This window comes from Sturnira hondurensis, unplaced genomic scaffold, assembly GCF_014824575.4.
Source record: "Sturnira hondurensis isolate 20B ecotype Veracruz unplaced genomic scaffold, ASM1482457v3 Scaffold0004136, whole genome shotgun sequence".
NCBI classification, from domain to species: domain Eukaryota; kingdom Metazoa; phylum Chordata; class Mammalia; order Chiroptera; family Phyllostomidae; genus Sturnira; species Sturnira hondurensis.
This window is the reverse complement of record NW_028076767.1, coordinates 19026978-19042150: the sequence shown is the minus strand read 5'-3', so window position 1 is coordinate 19042150 and position 15173 is coordinate 19026978. Positions and strand designations below refer to the sequence as shown.

The window sequence follows — 15173 nt, the reverse complement described above, 5'->3', positions numbered from 1 at the left end:
GCAGTGTTCAATATGGTGTCAGGGGAGGCCTCAGATTGGAGCAGGAGGAGAGGGAGTAGGCCAGGTGGCTATCTGGGGAAAAGCCAGACAGACAGACGGAAGGGCAAGTACAAAGGCCCTCAGGTGATATATGAGGGCAACCTAGGGAGGCCCGCAAGGTGGAGGGTAGTGGGGGACATGGGGCCAAGGAAGCAACCGGCCCTGCAGGTTACTGTACAGATATACAGACTTCAGCTTGTATGTTTGTAATTCTTCTCCAGCTTCCCCAGCTTGTAATTCTTCTCCAGGTAGCAGTTCAGGTACCCCCCTCCTCCAGGAAGCCCTCCTGATTCCCAAGCTGGCTGTGATCCCACAGCCCTCTGGGATTTTTCCCTCCCAGAATCTGTGACACGCTGGGCTGTAGGCAGGTTTCTGGGTGTCTGTGGGCCTGTCTCCTGCCTGCTGAGATGGGTGGAGCGATGGTACCGGCCCGGTCCAGCTCATAACCTCGGAGCCCTTCACCGTACAGTGAGCACCCTGCTGACTTTAGAAACGAGCCAGGCTACTAAACCGCACACCACACTTTTATAAAAACAGACTTATATTAACACATAAAGCACATACAGAGAAGGGCCCCCAGGTCACAAGCGTACAGCTCACTGAATTTTCTCAAACGGAGTGCTCCAGAAGCCCCCTGATGTCCCTCCAAATCACTGCCCACCCAGGGAAACCACTGCCCTGACCTCTCACGCAGTGGGTGGCCCAGTATGCTCTTGAGGGTCATGGAAATGGAATGGCACATACGTGCCCTTCCAGGTGCAGCATCCCTCACACTCGATGTCTAGGAAACCCACGCCCGTGAGTAGGACGAGGATTTGTTCTTTGCTATACAACCACACACCACTGTGCTACGGGAGCACCTGGGCTCTGCAGTTGCTGGCCATGCTGAATGAAGCTGTTGTGGACACTCTCATCAAGTCATTCTGTGGACACACATTTTCACTTCTCCTTTCTCTGAGGTATCTAGCCAGGAGCAGGGTGGCTGGTTGCAGGCGTGCATGCACAGGCTCCGCCTTTCCGGGACTGCCAGGGCTCTCCAAAGGGGCCCTGCCCCTGGGGCTCCACCAGCAATCGGGCAGAGTCACAGCTGCCCACGTCCTCGCCAGCACTGGGCATCACAAGCACCTTTACCACATTTGTTTGAGGGAGGAGGAGGGGGAGCGAGCACCTGGCGTTCACTGAGCGCTTACTGTGCATGAGGCACTGAAGTGGGTGAGTTTGTGTAGTCACCACAGTGGTCGGTGAAGTCAACACTGTCATCACCTCCCTGTCTCCCACTGGGGGAGCCAGAAACTCTACAAGAGTAAGCTACTGGTCCCAGGTCACACAGGCGTCCAGCCAGGCCATCTGATTCTAAGACTTGTCAGCCCAGCCTCTGGAAAGGGCAGAAGATGCTACCTAGTTTCTGGGCTGCCTTGTTGTCCCCAAGTCCTTCCAGACCCCACCTCAGAGGGTGCTCTGACCCCAGCACCTCCCCAGGCACCTGCAAGTCTCCTCCAGCACCAAAGCCGAGTCGGGGTCAGGCCTGGCCCTGGGAAGGAATTCCTAAACACACACCTTTGCAACCCTGACCCGACAGGCCAGGCACAGAGGGCCCGGGAACTGCTGTGCTTAACAAGCCTTTTGACAGCCCTAGTGAGGGTACTGGGGAGCCAAGGAAGGGATTAGAGCAGGAGAGGGACTCGATGAGGAGAAATAACCCTGGGCGTTATCTCCCAGAGTGAAGGCTCTGGAGCTAAAATTCCTGGGGCCAAATCCCAACTCTGTTACGCACCATTGAGTGACTTACCACCCAGAGCCATAGTTTCCCCATCTGCAAAATGGGCTGATATTACAGGTGCCCACCCTCACCTGACTGGTCTGATGGTAAGAAATGGACTTGAGAGCATCGAGGGAGGGTGCTAAGGGTGCCTGAGAAACCCCCACAATGGCAAGGTCCCTGGGAGGCCTTCCTGGAGGTACCTGAGCTGAGAGTGGGCTGGGAAGGGAGAAGGTGGGTGGTGATGGGTATGGACACAGCTGTGGGGCATGTTGTGCTGACTTTGTCTTCCCAGGTGTCAGCTGCCTGCAGGCCCCTGGGGGTTGAGAGCTGTGGGCACAGAGTCAAAGACCTTGGGTCAGTCACACGCCCTGTCTGGGCCTTGGTTTCTTTACAGGAGGATAGTGCATTCTGCTGCTGATTGTGGTGCCACAAGCAAGGAGCAGACTTGGACTCAGACAGACAGGGTTCAAGTCCCAGCTCCACAGGAGCATGTGCACCGGGGGGCTGGCCACCTCCTATCTCAGAGCTGCCACCTCCTCATCTGAGGCTGGGAGAGTCTTGGAAGGTGACAGGAGCCCATGGGCACAGAGATTTCATTACTGCCTTCAAGGGGGTGGGGTCACAGTGTGGGGCTCCCCTTGCCAGCCTAGCCCCCTTGTTCTACCCAGGGCAAATCCGCGGTAACTGACACTCTGAGAACGCTGAAGTCAGATCAGAGGCCAGGGCTTCCAACCCCTCCCCCCTTTCACAGATGGGAAAACTGAAGTTCAGAGAAGAACTGCTGTTTCTCCAAGTCCACCCAGTGAGTGGGTGCTCCCAGTGAGCACCCAGGCCTCCTGACTCACACAGCTTTGTGTCTTGGATTCCCCATCTGTGCACTGGGCCTGGGGAGCTTGGTGGGGAGGCTTTAGGTGGCCGTGAGTGTGCTGTGTGGACAACCAAGGTTGGAGTGGGGGTGGGGTGCGGAGGGGGTGTCTCTGACATGTCCCCAGGTTGGGCATCGGCCACCCACGGATTACCCAGGCATCTGTATCTGCCAGGCCTGTCTCAAAGCTGCCATTGTCCCAGAATCAGGGAAATAATAGGTGATGGAATTAGGGCTAATGGGGAGGGACAAGGGGACAGCCCGGGCATCTGGCCAGGGGCGAGGGAGGGCCCTCCTTCCTCTCCAGTGTGGGCCTGGGCCAGGTTGCGATTGGGCCAACCTGCCAGGGCCCTGTGAGCTCAGGAGCACCCACCTCCTGACCCAGCCTCTGGCCTCACCACACGAGCCCCAGACGCCTGCGTGCCTTCAACACTCCTCTCCACCCCGGCCCTACCTGGGCCCCCCACGTGCAAAGACCCACCCCAGAGAGACATATTTTGACAAATGCACACACAACACACAGACATCCCACCCCAAGACACGGCCACCCCCCAATAATCTCCAGCATCGGAGCACCCCGTGATCACAGCAGGCCCCAGTGCAGCTTTCCTTTTCAAAGTTATGGATTTTGTTTTTACAGTCCAGCAAATGACCCTGATGTTCAGGGGTCCTTTACAATATAGTTATTTTAAAAGTATTCTTAACGTATTATGTGTGAATATACATTTACTTGTAAAAAGGAGTCAGTCTAAAGGACAGTGCCCGGGTCAGTCCCACAGAGGAGGGGGTGCAGATGAGACAAATGTCGGGAGCTGATCCCCACGTGAGCATCGTCTGTGAGACATGGAAGCACCCTCAGCTCATTTGACACACAAATGAACACGGGACACACAGACTCATGCAGACAGGGACAGACGCCAGTGGTCTCTTCACTCACAAACCGCTCCACGATCGGACAGCTTGCAGCTGCACAGACGCCCTGGGACGTCCTGATCCACACACCGTTAGCACTGATAGCTGGTCTCGCACAGTTACCTTCCCCACCCCCGGCCCCCACTCCAGCACAGACTCGCCTATTTGCACCTCTTGGTCTCAGAGACTTGCCTGTGGCTAACGTTTACTGAGCACTTACTTTGTGCCAGGCCTATGCTAAGCACCTGTCATGATTAAATTCACTGGATCTTCATGACAACCTTGCTGAGGCCAGTACTGACATTATTCCCATCTTACAGGGGAGGCAACTGAGGCTCAGAGAGTGAAGTGACTTGCCTAGGGCACACAGCAGTGAGGAGACAGAGCCAGGATTTGGACTGGCTCCAGAACTCTGGTCCCAGCTCAGTCCCTTGACTTGCCAGGTGGCCTCGGGCAACTTGTCCCCCTTCTCTGCGCCTTAGCCTCTGCAGCTGTGAAATGAAGACAGCCTCCTCTCTCTTGCCTGTTGTGAGGCTTACAGGCAGGACTCCCGGCAGCACTCGGGCCTTCTACAGGTCCCTACGAACTGGGCCATCCTCAGTTACCAAGATTTGGGGGCAAGTGGCTTAGGTGGGTGGGAAGAACTTTGCTGCTTGCAAAACTGTGTGACCCTGGGCAAGGGAGCTGACCTCGCCGTGTCTTCATTTTCTCATCTGTAACGTGGAGATGGCGATATTGCCTCTTCTCATAAGGTGAGTGTGGGTATTCAACGAGATGGTGCCAGTAAATTCCTGGGCGCAGCATTCAGCAGGTACTCAATATATGCTCAGGCCTGCTCCAAGGCTGTGACCAGCTTCCCTCAGACCCCAGGCTGGTCTTAGGCACCAAAACCCACCAAAGGGGAAGAGAGACCACCCATCAACATGCTACAAATAACAAGGTCCAAACATTGGATGTTTGTGAGGGCCTTTCTTCTGTTTATTGGCAAGCCCCCAGCCCAGGCCTTCCCCCATTCACTCCTTGTTAAAGAAAGCAGCGAGTGGTATAAGGGACCTGGCCCACGAGGTTCCAATCAGGGGCTCCTTTGCGGTGTGCAGCCAATCGGTGGTTTGCAGGCATCAGCAGCTGAATCCCGTCCCACTCAGCCCAGCTTCAAGTCCATCACCAGAGCGTTCTGGCAGGAAGCAAAGGGTTAGGTGGGGGTGGAGGCAACAGTGATGGGGCCACCCAAGGGCAGAATGGGATGGACAAGGTCGCAGCCAGGAAATGAAAGCCCGTACTTAAGAGCAGAGGATGAATGAGACTCGCCCTACAATCCTTCACCTCTCTGAGCTTCAATTTTTTCAGTGATCAAACGGGTCGAACACCCCTACCTCCTAGAGCAGAGAGATAGAGTGAGCAAAAGGCACATTTAATGCTCCATGTGCAATGCTTGGCAAGTAGTAAAAAGCTAATATTTACAAACGCGTACTGCATGCCTTTAGGTAAATTATCTCAGTGACTCATCACAGCAGCTCTCAGAGGCAGGTACCCATATTACCATCCCCATTTTCAGCACAGAAAAATGAAGGCACAGAGAAAGGTGAAGTAATGAGCCTGAGGTGGCAGGGAAAGAAAGTGGCTGAATCCGAGTTTCCTTCTGGGGACCCTCTAGCCAAGCGGGGCCTGGTTCTGGGGGGCGAGGCAGCGCTCACGGGATTGGCAGGATTGCACTGATGGACACAGCCCTTCTTGGCCCTCCTCCCTCCAGGTTGACAGAGGCAGGCTTTTGCTCCTCACTCATTGGCTGAAAATGTTGACTGACATGGCCTTCCCCACTTCCTTTTCTCACCTCTACTAGGTCCAGCTCTGCCAGGCTGTAATTCATGTCCAGAAAGTCTGGAAGTGGAAGCCCGACTTGGAGCACATCTGAGAAATACAGTAAGAGTCATTTTGGCCTGACCGCTCTGCAGTGGATTAAGGAGTGGAGGCCTGGAGCAGAGCAGTGGGAAATAGTGCTGTGATTGATTCATGATGTCTGTGAGCTGTGCAGGCATAGACAGAGTGGGCCAGCTCACCAAGTATTTACACCCTAGGCCTGGGTTAAGATCTAACAGCACTAGATCAAGGTGTGGGGTCAAGGGTCAAGGATCCCAAATTGTGCGGGAGGTCTTTGTCTCCAGACAGGTGACATTAAGACTACATTAGCCTCAAAGATTCAGCAGTGACCATCCACTCCCTTTTAGCCTTTCCCATCTGGGGCCAGTGGCGGGGGCGGGGTTTGGCACCACCAAGGTGCTTCTCTTCCTGCTCAGAGTGCTTCCGGGCACCAGCAAATCAAAGCCTGGTGAAGCCCTCACCATTGACGGCAGGGATGTAGGCTTTTCGGAGAAAGTCAGTGATAAAGCCAGTCAATTGCTTCTCCTGAGGGAGACAGAAAAAAAGAGAAAATACCCACATCCCATTATTCAATTCAATTCAATGAAGTTTTTTAGCCCTCATTCCAGCTGGGCCTGGGGCCACAGGAATGAATATTAGAGACATCAAATAATCTGTCCAGCCAGCACCAGAACTGGGCCTGACCCTGCGTGACTATAGGTTGATGCCTTTCACCTCCGCGTAGTCCCTTCCCTGTTTGGGTGACACGTGGGCCTGGGGTCACAGTGCGGACGTTGGGGAATTCAGGAGACACAGGGTGGCCCGTGGACCCCATTTCTGCTCCTATTGAAAACTCAGTAGCTTCGATCAGTCATTCATTCACCACCTGTCTGTACCTCAGTTTCCCCTTCTGTGAAAGTATAATTAATATGATAACACTCACATGGCTTCAATGAGTTTGGGTAAAGCACATGGCACAGGGTAAGTGTTCAGTAAGTACTACTGTTATTGTTATTTTTAGCGTGTACTCAACCAGGTTCTGTGTTGGGCTGTAAGGCTTACAGAGACTAATAAAAAAAGGAAAGCTGGGTCAACCAAGCCAGCTCAGGCTGCTGCTGTGCATGATAATGTTTTTAACACTTAAAAAAAAGATTTTATTTATTTATCTTTAGAGGGAAAGGAGAGAGGGAGAGAAACATCAATGTATGGTTGCCTTTCGTGCGTCCCCTGCTGGGAACTGGCCTGCAGGGAACCTGCCTGCAACCCAGGCATGTGCCCTGACTAGGAATCGAACCGCAATCCTCTGGTTCGCAGGCCTGTGCTCAATCCACTGAGCTACACCAGCCAGGGCCGTGATAATGTTTTTAAAATCAACCCAAGGAGACGTCCAGATTCTATGCAGGAAAGAAAACTGGAGCTCGAGAGGCTAAGTGACTTTCCCAAGGTCACAGAGAAAGTTGAGATCCCCAAACCCCTCACTGATCTGCTCTGTTTACTTTGCCTCCATTTCAGGGTCCTTCCTTGCAGTCCCAAGAGAGAACAGGCCCCGTCTTGCCAGACTAGGCAGAAGCACTTTGGACACTCACACTGAAGGCACCAATCGATGAGGACTGCCGGGACAGGCTGAGTAATCTGCAGAGAAGGAAACAAAGAGTGGGGAGGGCAGTCAGAGCCACTGCCCTTGGCCCTGGAGAAAGGGAAACTCAAATACCAAACCCCTCCCTGATGCAGAAGTTCCCTCTGTGCCTTCCTATCAGGTGTTTATAAGTCTCTGCTCGCATGCTACCTTTGATGGGGCACTCACTACCTTTCATCACGGCCCATTCTGTTTCCCACAGCTCAAACCTCTGTCTCCTTTCATCGGTCCTAACTCTTCCCTCTGAGACCCCCAATCATGTCTATTGCTCCTGCCCAAAGCCAGACATGCAGAGATTAGCAGCCCAACTAACTAGTCCCAGATCCTTGAAGGACGGCGAGTTAGGGCTCCTCACCCAGCCTCATCCCCTGCACAACCTCTGTAGGCGCTAATAAATACTGGCATCAGAAAAGTCCTTGCAATGGTCATCTGGTGGCTTTATTTCCCCCACACCTATTCTCTATTCCAGTAACAGACTCTCCATTTTCTATTATCATTCCAAGACACTCAGGTGGAGCTGAACCCAGAGCCCCTCAGCCTGAGCCCATGACTCAAGCATGGCCAATCAGAGCATTCCAATCAGAGCAGTCATGGTGATTATCTTAGGGTAAGTCACGTGATCAATGGCAAACCAATGAAAAGCAGCCCTGGGAATTTTGTTAGAACTATTGGACAAGAGACCTCTCGTTGTTGGGGTACTTTGCCACCACCTGGGGAGAGAGGCTACTTGAGAATTTAGCCGACCAAGTGGACTACAAGGGCCAGGGAGGAATGAGACAGATTCTTGAGGACTTTATTTGTGCACTTAGACCTAGCCATGCCTGAAACCAAGCCTACCTCCAGGATTTTCTATTACATAAGCCAAAAGATTTCCTTTGGAGCTTAAGTCAGTTAAAGATGGACCTGTCTCTTGCAACCAGAAGAATCCTGGCCTGAGACAAGTCAGATGTAAGCTTAAGGCAAATACAAAAGTTAATGTACATCTAAAGGTAAAACTAGAGTGTTAAGTGGGATCATGAATATACCGTAGGTAGCCAGTGCCTCACATGTAGACAGAGCTCTCTAAATGTGAGCTGTTATTAGCACAGGGAAAGGCTGCCTTCCAGGAGGTATCATCTGAGCTGGGCACTGATAGGTGGCACTTGGACAATATGGGCAAAGGCCTATTAAGTGGAAACAGGAACACGGATGGGCTCGCGATCAGATCCACTGTGCAAGATCCTAGTGGGATAGTGAGAGCAGTGGTGAGGGGATTCGAGAAGAGCCTTGAGTGCCAGGCTAAGAGTTGAGAAAAGATCATGTAGATAATGGAGAGCCACTGAGGGTTCTAGAGCAGCAATGGTGACCAGTTCAGCCTGGCCGTGTAGGCTGTGCCAGAGGGATCAGAGAAAGACCATGGAGCAGGAAAACGAAGGGCGCTGGTAACGCCCATGCAGGGGTGCAAGGATGCCAGCATGGGCAGCTGACTCCTACCTGTCCAGGGAGGTGGTCATCTGCAGGCGGTTCTCATGCACTGAATACTGAACCTTCAGTTGGAGGTGCTGGCATGGGGGGGAAGCAGGGAGAAGGCAGTGGACCCCCATCAGGGCTAGTAAACCCAGAAGTTTTACAACCTTCCCAACACTGTGACTATTGCCAAGACAGCAGAGGTCTTCCTCTCTGCCTCATCCCCTTCTTCGGGAACCAAGCCCCAGCCCAAGCTCCTCATCCCTCCCTGTACCGGACTCAGGACAGCACTCTCAAAAATACCTGGCACGTTTGGAGATTCCTGCATGCATCGTGTAATTTCTCCAGCAATGCAGTGCCCTCCATCACCAGCCTCTGCAACATTAACCCCTCTCCTGGCCAGTTCCTGCTCAACCTTCAACTTCCTGCTTAGGCAGCCTCCTCTAGTAAGTCCTTTGTGATTTCCTCAAACTGGATTTGGGATTTCTCTAGGGTCCTACAGTCCCCTAGTTGAGCCCTTCGCTGCCCTTACAAATGCTAATGAATGTAGAAGGGAGGAAGGATGAGGAGGCAGGGAGGAGAGGAAAAGGAAGGACTAAACTGTTGATATTTCTAGCCACTCAAAGTTTCAATGGCAGAGCTAATAATCAAACACCAGGTTACGAGGTCTGAAAGGTTAGGACCACACAATTGAGATGAGCTAAGAACTCTTCGATCTATTACTTGCCTATCAACTAAAATCCCACCTTCCAAGAGGTTGGGCTTAAATGGGGAACGGATTCCACTCACAGCTTCCAGGAGAAAGAGGGACACGGGAGCTTTGCGCCGACTCCGAGCAGCAAACATCTCCAGGGTGCCATGGAGGTGCAGCAGGCTCTCCCCTGTCTTCATGGTGACCTTGGGGGGCTTGTTTATCCTAATGTGAGTCACCAAGGGCTTCGGCTTGGGATAGGCCTCAGCCACCTACAGAAACCAGGAAATGCCCCTCAGAGCCAACCCTCAGCCTGGTGGCTTCCATTGAAACCAGGAGTCCATCATGAAATAGGTGATTCCTATTTGCAGAAGAAGTACAACGTACGAAGTCTGAGATGTGACTATCAGGAAATGAAATGAGCAAAACAGACCCTCTTGCTATTTCTATATTGGACATTGGGTATAAAATGCACAAACACTGACCCAAAGAGTACTTTTTGGAGAGGTCCAGGTGACTCCACCCCGGACAAGGGAGATGAGCATTGAAAAGCTGCCTCCCCAGTTTTCTTGTCCCTTCAACTACAGGAGAACAGAGCGGGGCAAGGTGTGATGATCAAGTTGGGGCACTCACTCCAGGGATGAAGCCAGCCAGTGTCTCAGTGGTTTGAGGGGCCGGTTTACCAACCTACAAAGTGCAAGTCAAGGTTAGGATTCCTGAAGCCTTTCCTGACCCATCCTAACAAACATCTCTGACTCAGTCAGGTGGGCCCTCTGAGGGTCCCTTCATCAAAACACATGTCCTTCTGTGATTGAGTAGATAGTGAACTCCTAAGTAGCCCAGACTGTAGCTTACACATTCCAATGCCCGTAGGTCTTAGCACATGACTAAACACTGAGAAAATGCTGGATGAAACGATAGGCAGATAGACGGCAATAAGTGGATGTAATGGGGGGGGGGGTGGCCGGGGGGGGCAAATGGATGGATCCATGGATGGATAGATGGATGAGGAAAAGGGATAAAGGGATAAGTAGGGGGAGTGGACAGGAGAATACATGGATAGGGGAGTATTTATGTAAAAGAATGAATAATAGATGGACAGGTGAACGGGTAGATGAAAGAATAATGAATGGGAGGATGGATGGATGCAAAGATGGTGGAAAAGTATAATAAATGAATGAAAGAATGAATAATGAATGGATGAATGGATGTGAGGATGGGTGAAAAGGTACATGAGTGGATAGTGGGTACATGGATGGAAGGATGAATGGATGGATCAGTAGGGATGGATGGATGGATGGATGGTGGTTACATGGGACCACTGTACCACTGAGTACGTGGCGGTTTTCAGATGGATGGACAAGAGAGAGGGTGGATAACAGGGTTAACTCATGCCAGGAACCCAAATCAGTCCTGGCATCTCCTAGTCCTAATGTTGCCCACAACCCCTTAGGATAATTCTAAGAATGAACACACCAGACAGGGACCGTCATTACAGGGGGCAGAGGCAGACGGAGGGGCACGTGGCACTGGGCAGCTCACCCTCCTGTTCTGGATGTTCAAATCAAAGGACTTCTGCAGAAGGGCGAGCTCTGCTGTGAGGAGGGCGGCCGAGAGCAGCAGCTGTGAAGAGCCTTCAACGTAGTCCTCGGGGACCTTGGGGGCCTCCCCGGCACCAGCAAGCTGGATGGCATTGCCCTTCTGATGCTGCACCACAGGCTGTGGGACAGCAGAAAAGAGATGCTCAGCCTCGGCCGGGAGGGACTGTGGCTAGGGGTGAGCCTCAGTCCTCCAAACTAACGGCACTCAAACCAGCCCTAAGTCAGCTATCACGGCCAGAGCGGGCTGCAGTGGCTCAGCATCCCAGGGTGCAGACGGGTAGATGGACGCCTGCTAGGAGGAGGAGGTCAGTCACTAGACCCCTGGCGGTTTCTCCTGGGATTACTTAAGTAACCTCCGTTAATCTGACTCTGAGGGGCCGAGCCCTCATTTATGCAGAACAGGTTTTCCGTTTTATTCTCAGAAGAAAAAGGTAATAAGTGGAAAATAATGTGGGGCCTGTAAGAACCATGCTGGAAGAAGACTCTGCAGGGAGATAACTTGTTGGGGTTTTTCTTCCCATTCCTGGAAGATGCCTCTCACCTAGTCACCTGCAGCTCCGGAAACCTGGGTGAGGACCCAATTCTGCCACCGACTCACAATGGAACACCAGCTAGGCCCTGCCTCCTCCCAGGTCTCATTGTTCCTGTCTGTACAATGAATGGTACAGTACAACTGGGTGAGCCACTCATTGGGGAAGCAAACAGCCTTGGGAGAAGGTATGAGTGTGGAGTTGGTAGTCCCAGGAAATCAGCTCAGGTACTCAGAGCATAAAGAGGGAAAGGACACCAGTGTCAGTGAAAGATCTTCTGGGTGGGCTGGGTCTGCAAGGACCACAGCCCTAGACAGCCCCCACCCCTCAGGCCAATGAGCCTGAGACCCCAGCCCCCCAGTGACTCCCTGGTGCTTACACTGAAGTCCACTTGGATGTAGCTGGCTGTGGTGGTTGGCCCGGATGTCAGGATATACTTCACAGTGCCCATCTTGCCTATGGGCATGGGGGCTGTACAAAGAGGAGGTTCTGCTTAGGTGCCAACCTGGAGGCAGCTTAGAGAAGCCAGCATCAGCCAACCTTCGCCTGAGCCTGACCTGTGTGCCAGGAACCCTCGTCCTCAGTGTGACCCAAGGCAAATCACTTAGCAACCTTGGGCCTCAGTAATTTTATCTGTAGAATGGAGACACTGGCACCTGACCTGGAAAATCCTGCCCCTTCACAGTTTGCCAAGGGTTGTCACAGCCCAGTTCTCCCCACAGCCTGGCAGTGTCAGGGTTATCGGCTCTATGTGACAGATGAGCAAACTGAGGCTTGCGGGAGTGAAGTGACTTATCCTGGGCTACCCTGCTGGGCACATAAACCCATCTTCTCCCTTCCCAGCTATTGGGCTTTCCTCTCCCCCACACCAGAGAGTCTGGGAACCCTGAGATGATGGAGACCACAGATCCTGTTGGCAAAGGAAAGAGGTATCACCACTATCGGGATTGCTGTCCAGGGTGCAAGGTATGTGGATGAGCCCTCAATGGCTGCTGTCCTTAGAATCTGAAGGGGTGGGTGATGGTTAGAGTGGTGGCTGGAGAGCTAAGAAGCTAGGACCCCAGCGTTCGTTAGGGTCTCAGGCTTCCCATCTGGACAGTGGAAGGACAGACAGACACCATGACCTCCGGCCTCCTCTAGTCCCCAGGCAGGGCTGGGAGCAGGCACTTGAATGGGGCATCAAAGTTCACCCTTCCTGATGTCCCAAGCAAGGTATGGCTAGGTCTACTCACCATTCAGGTTGGCCCACTTCCGGTTCACGTACACCAAAACCGCATCAATGGCTGGACACATCTGGAAGCAGAGAAGGTGCTGATGGGGCCCCACCTGGACAGCCTTACTCTTCACAGCTGGAGGGACTCCACAGGGAGTCCCAAGAGCCCTGGAGGGGCCACTGGAGCCACAGTCATGTGGAAAGTCAGTGGAGGAGCCTGAGCTAGAATCCAGATCTCCTGACCCCAGCCTTCAAGATCAGTGAGGATGAACTCCCGGTGACTGGCAATCTGGGCAGGGTTGGCAAACTCTGATGTGCAGGCTATCGCTTCCTTCTCCTGTGCTCAAGGCAGACATCACTAGATGATCATGGAACTCTCTTTTTCTGAGCCAGCCACCACCTCAGACTCCTCCTCAGCAACTATCAGTCAATCAGGGTCAGCACCTGAGACAAAATGCACCTACCAGCCCTGGTCTAAGCGCTCCTGTGGGTGGTGGGTAGAGGCTCGCTCTGGGCACTCACCAGGCCAGGGAGGACTTTATGAAGGGTGCTGTCTAGGAACTTGTTGATAACATTAGGCATCATTCTGGGAGCAGAAAACAGGGACGGGACACAAATGGTAGGAGGTTAGGACAGGACATACAGGGACACAGCTGAGAAAGGGTTGTGGCTCAGGAAGTGGGAGGCTGAGTCAGGGTGGGGCACAACAGGATCCCAGCCTTCCTCCCCAGCTGCAGAGCCCCTCACTTGCTAGGCAGGTTGGTCTTCACGCTGACCAGAATGATTTCACAGCCCTCACTCTTGAATGTGGGGAGGCCCGTCTCTTCATTCTGCAAAATCCGGTTGGTGGCTGTGATGTTGAAGACCACAGTGATCTCCATGTTCTTGCCTATGAAGCTGGAAGAAAGGGCAGGCAGACATCATGGGTACATCTCCACTGTGGCAACTTTCCTCATCTCCTCTTTGCTCACATTCTCAGCTGCTTTGGAAGGGGGAAAGGTTGGGGGGGGGCACCCACACAGGACAAAAAGGACATGGGGCCTACCCAAGGTCACAAAACCAGTCTTTTCTCTCCCCTCTTGCTTTGGTGAACTCTGACACATCCTTCAGAACCTTGCTCGGCTCTCATCATCTCCAAAAGGCTTTTTCTGATCCCCTCACCCTGCCAATGAGTCCTCTGTCCTAGGTTAATCATTCATTCTATGATCATCTGCTCAGGTCTGGTTTCCATCGAAGGTAGGAATCAAGTTTGTGTCATCTTAGACCACAGCACCCAGATGGTACACAGTAGGTTCTCAATAAATTTATGTAAGGGTGAGACAAGGATACCATTCTCCTTCCCTCCTCTCCTCCCCTGCCATACTCACCTCTTGCCCGTGATGGTCATGCCCGTGGATACACATTGGAAGATGCCCACCCCTGGGGTGAAGCTCAGTGTGATGACAGGCAGCTTCACATCCTTGACCTTCATACTGGGAGGAGACAGACATCCACAGCAGTGAGAACTGGGCAGAGGAGACCTTGCCAGGCCCTCAACTTGCTCCTCCACCTCCACGCTTGGGAGGCCTTAGATAAATTCCCTACCCCATGTTCTAGGGATGAGTCTGCCTTAGGACCCACCATAAAACACAAACAAAAGGTTGAACGTGAACCAATTTGTACAGAGAAAGCACTCATTATGTGTGAATTAATACAGCAGGCTGACTGTGTGACCTTGACCTGCACCCTTCCCTTCTCTCAGCCTCAGTTTCCTCATTGGCCAAGTGGGGAGGTTTACTAGGCTCAGAGTTTCTCACCCTCAGCACTGCTGACATTTTGGGCAGAATAACGCTTTGTTGTGGGGAGTGGTCCCATGCAACTGTAGGATGTTTAGTAGCATCTCTGGCTTCTGCCCACTAGAGGCACCTCCCACCCCCACCCCCAGCAAGTCAGGACAACCAAAAACGTCTCCAGACATTACCAAATGCCCTTGGAGGGAAGATTACCCCTGGTTGAAAACCTCCAGTCTGAGTCCAGGATAACAGAGGGTACCTGCCTATCCTGAGCTCTTGGCAGACATTGCTAATTGAGTGCAGTCCTATTTCCTGCTCAGTCCAGAGAGTGCCTCCCCAGGACGTCATTCCAGGCAGCCCCTACCAATCAACCCCAAATGGCACTTGCAATAAGTTGGAGTGTGACTTTCAACCTCACTTCCTCCCAATGACCCTGCTCACAACAGGCCAGGAATTGTCCTCAAAGGATGACTGTGCAGACTGGGGCCCAGGCAGGAGCGGTGACCTTCCCAGGGCCTCAGAGCAAGCTGGCAACAAGGCAGGGAAGAGGTCCCACACCCTGCATTTGCTGTCCCATCTGCCTTCTCAGGTCCTGGCATGGCACTCCTCACATCCTCTGCCCTAGCCATCACCCCCCCCCCCACACACACACACACACACACACAAAGCCCTTCTGCTTACTCAGTGATGCCCTTGATGGGTTTTGCCCCTGGACGCTTCTTGCCCGCCTCGGCCGCCATCTTCTCCAGGATATGACTCTCGTTCATGGCACTCTGGACCTCTGGAAGGGGGCAGGGTCAGAGAGACACTCGGCTAGGCTCTTCGCTGCTTCCCTGCCCTGGGCCAATT

General features: G+C 52.9%; 1 protein-coding gene across 7 annotated transcripts in view; it reads right to left on the bottom strand.

Annotated features, from left to right (window-relative positions):
• BPIFB6 (BPI fold containing family B member 6) overlaps positions 1-15173 on the bottom strand; it is a 32917-nt gene that overhangs the window by 8704 nt on the left and 9040 nt on the right. For 5 of the 7 annotated variants that reach the window (XM_037043867.1, XM_037043864.1, XM_037043865.1 and 2 more), the window contains 14 exons: positions 15006-15105; positions 13920-14024; positions 13300-13449; positions 13075-13138; positions 12572-12632; positions 11719-11810; positions 10751-10927; positions 9842-9895; positions 9307-9480; positions 8545-8612; positions 7022-7067; positions 5918-5981; positions 5410-5486; positions 4535-4752 (listed from right to left, as the gene is read on the bottom strand). In XM_037043867.1, the coding sequence (XP_036899762.1) occupies positions 4720-4752; positions 5410-5486; positions 5918-5981; positions 7022-7067; positions 8545-8612; positions 9307-9480; positions 9842-9895; positions 10751-10927; positions 11719-11810; positions 12572-12632; positions 13075-13138; positions 13300-13449; positions 13920-14024; positions 15006-15105 (1265 nt within the window). In that variant the 3' untranslated portion in view covers positions 4535-4719. Of the gene's footprint in view, positions 1-4534; positions 4753-5409; positions 5487-5917; positions 5982-7021; positions 7068-8544; positions 8613-9306; positions 9481-9841; positions 9896-10750; positions 10928-11718; positions 11811-12571; positions 12633-13074; positions 13139-13299; positions 13450-13919; positions 14025-15005; positions 15106-15173 lie in introns of those variants that run through there. The other 2 variants (XR_005066107.1, XM_037043863.1) reach the window with 2 other exon arrangements.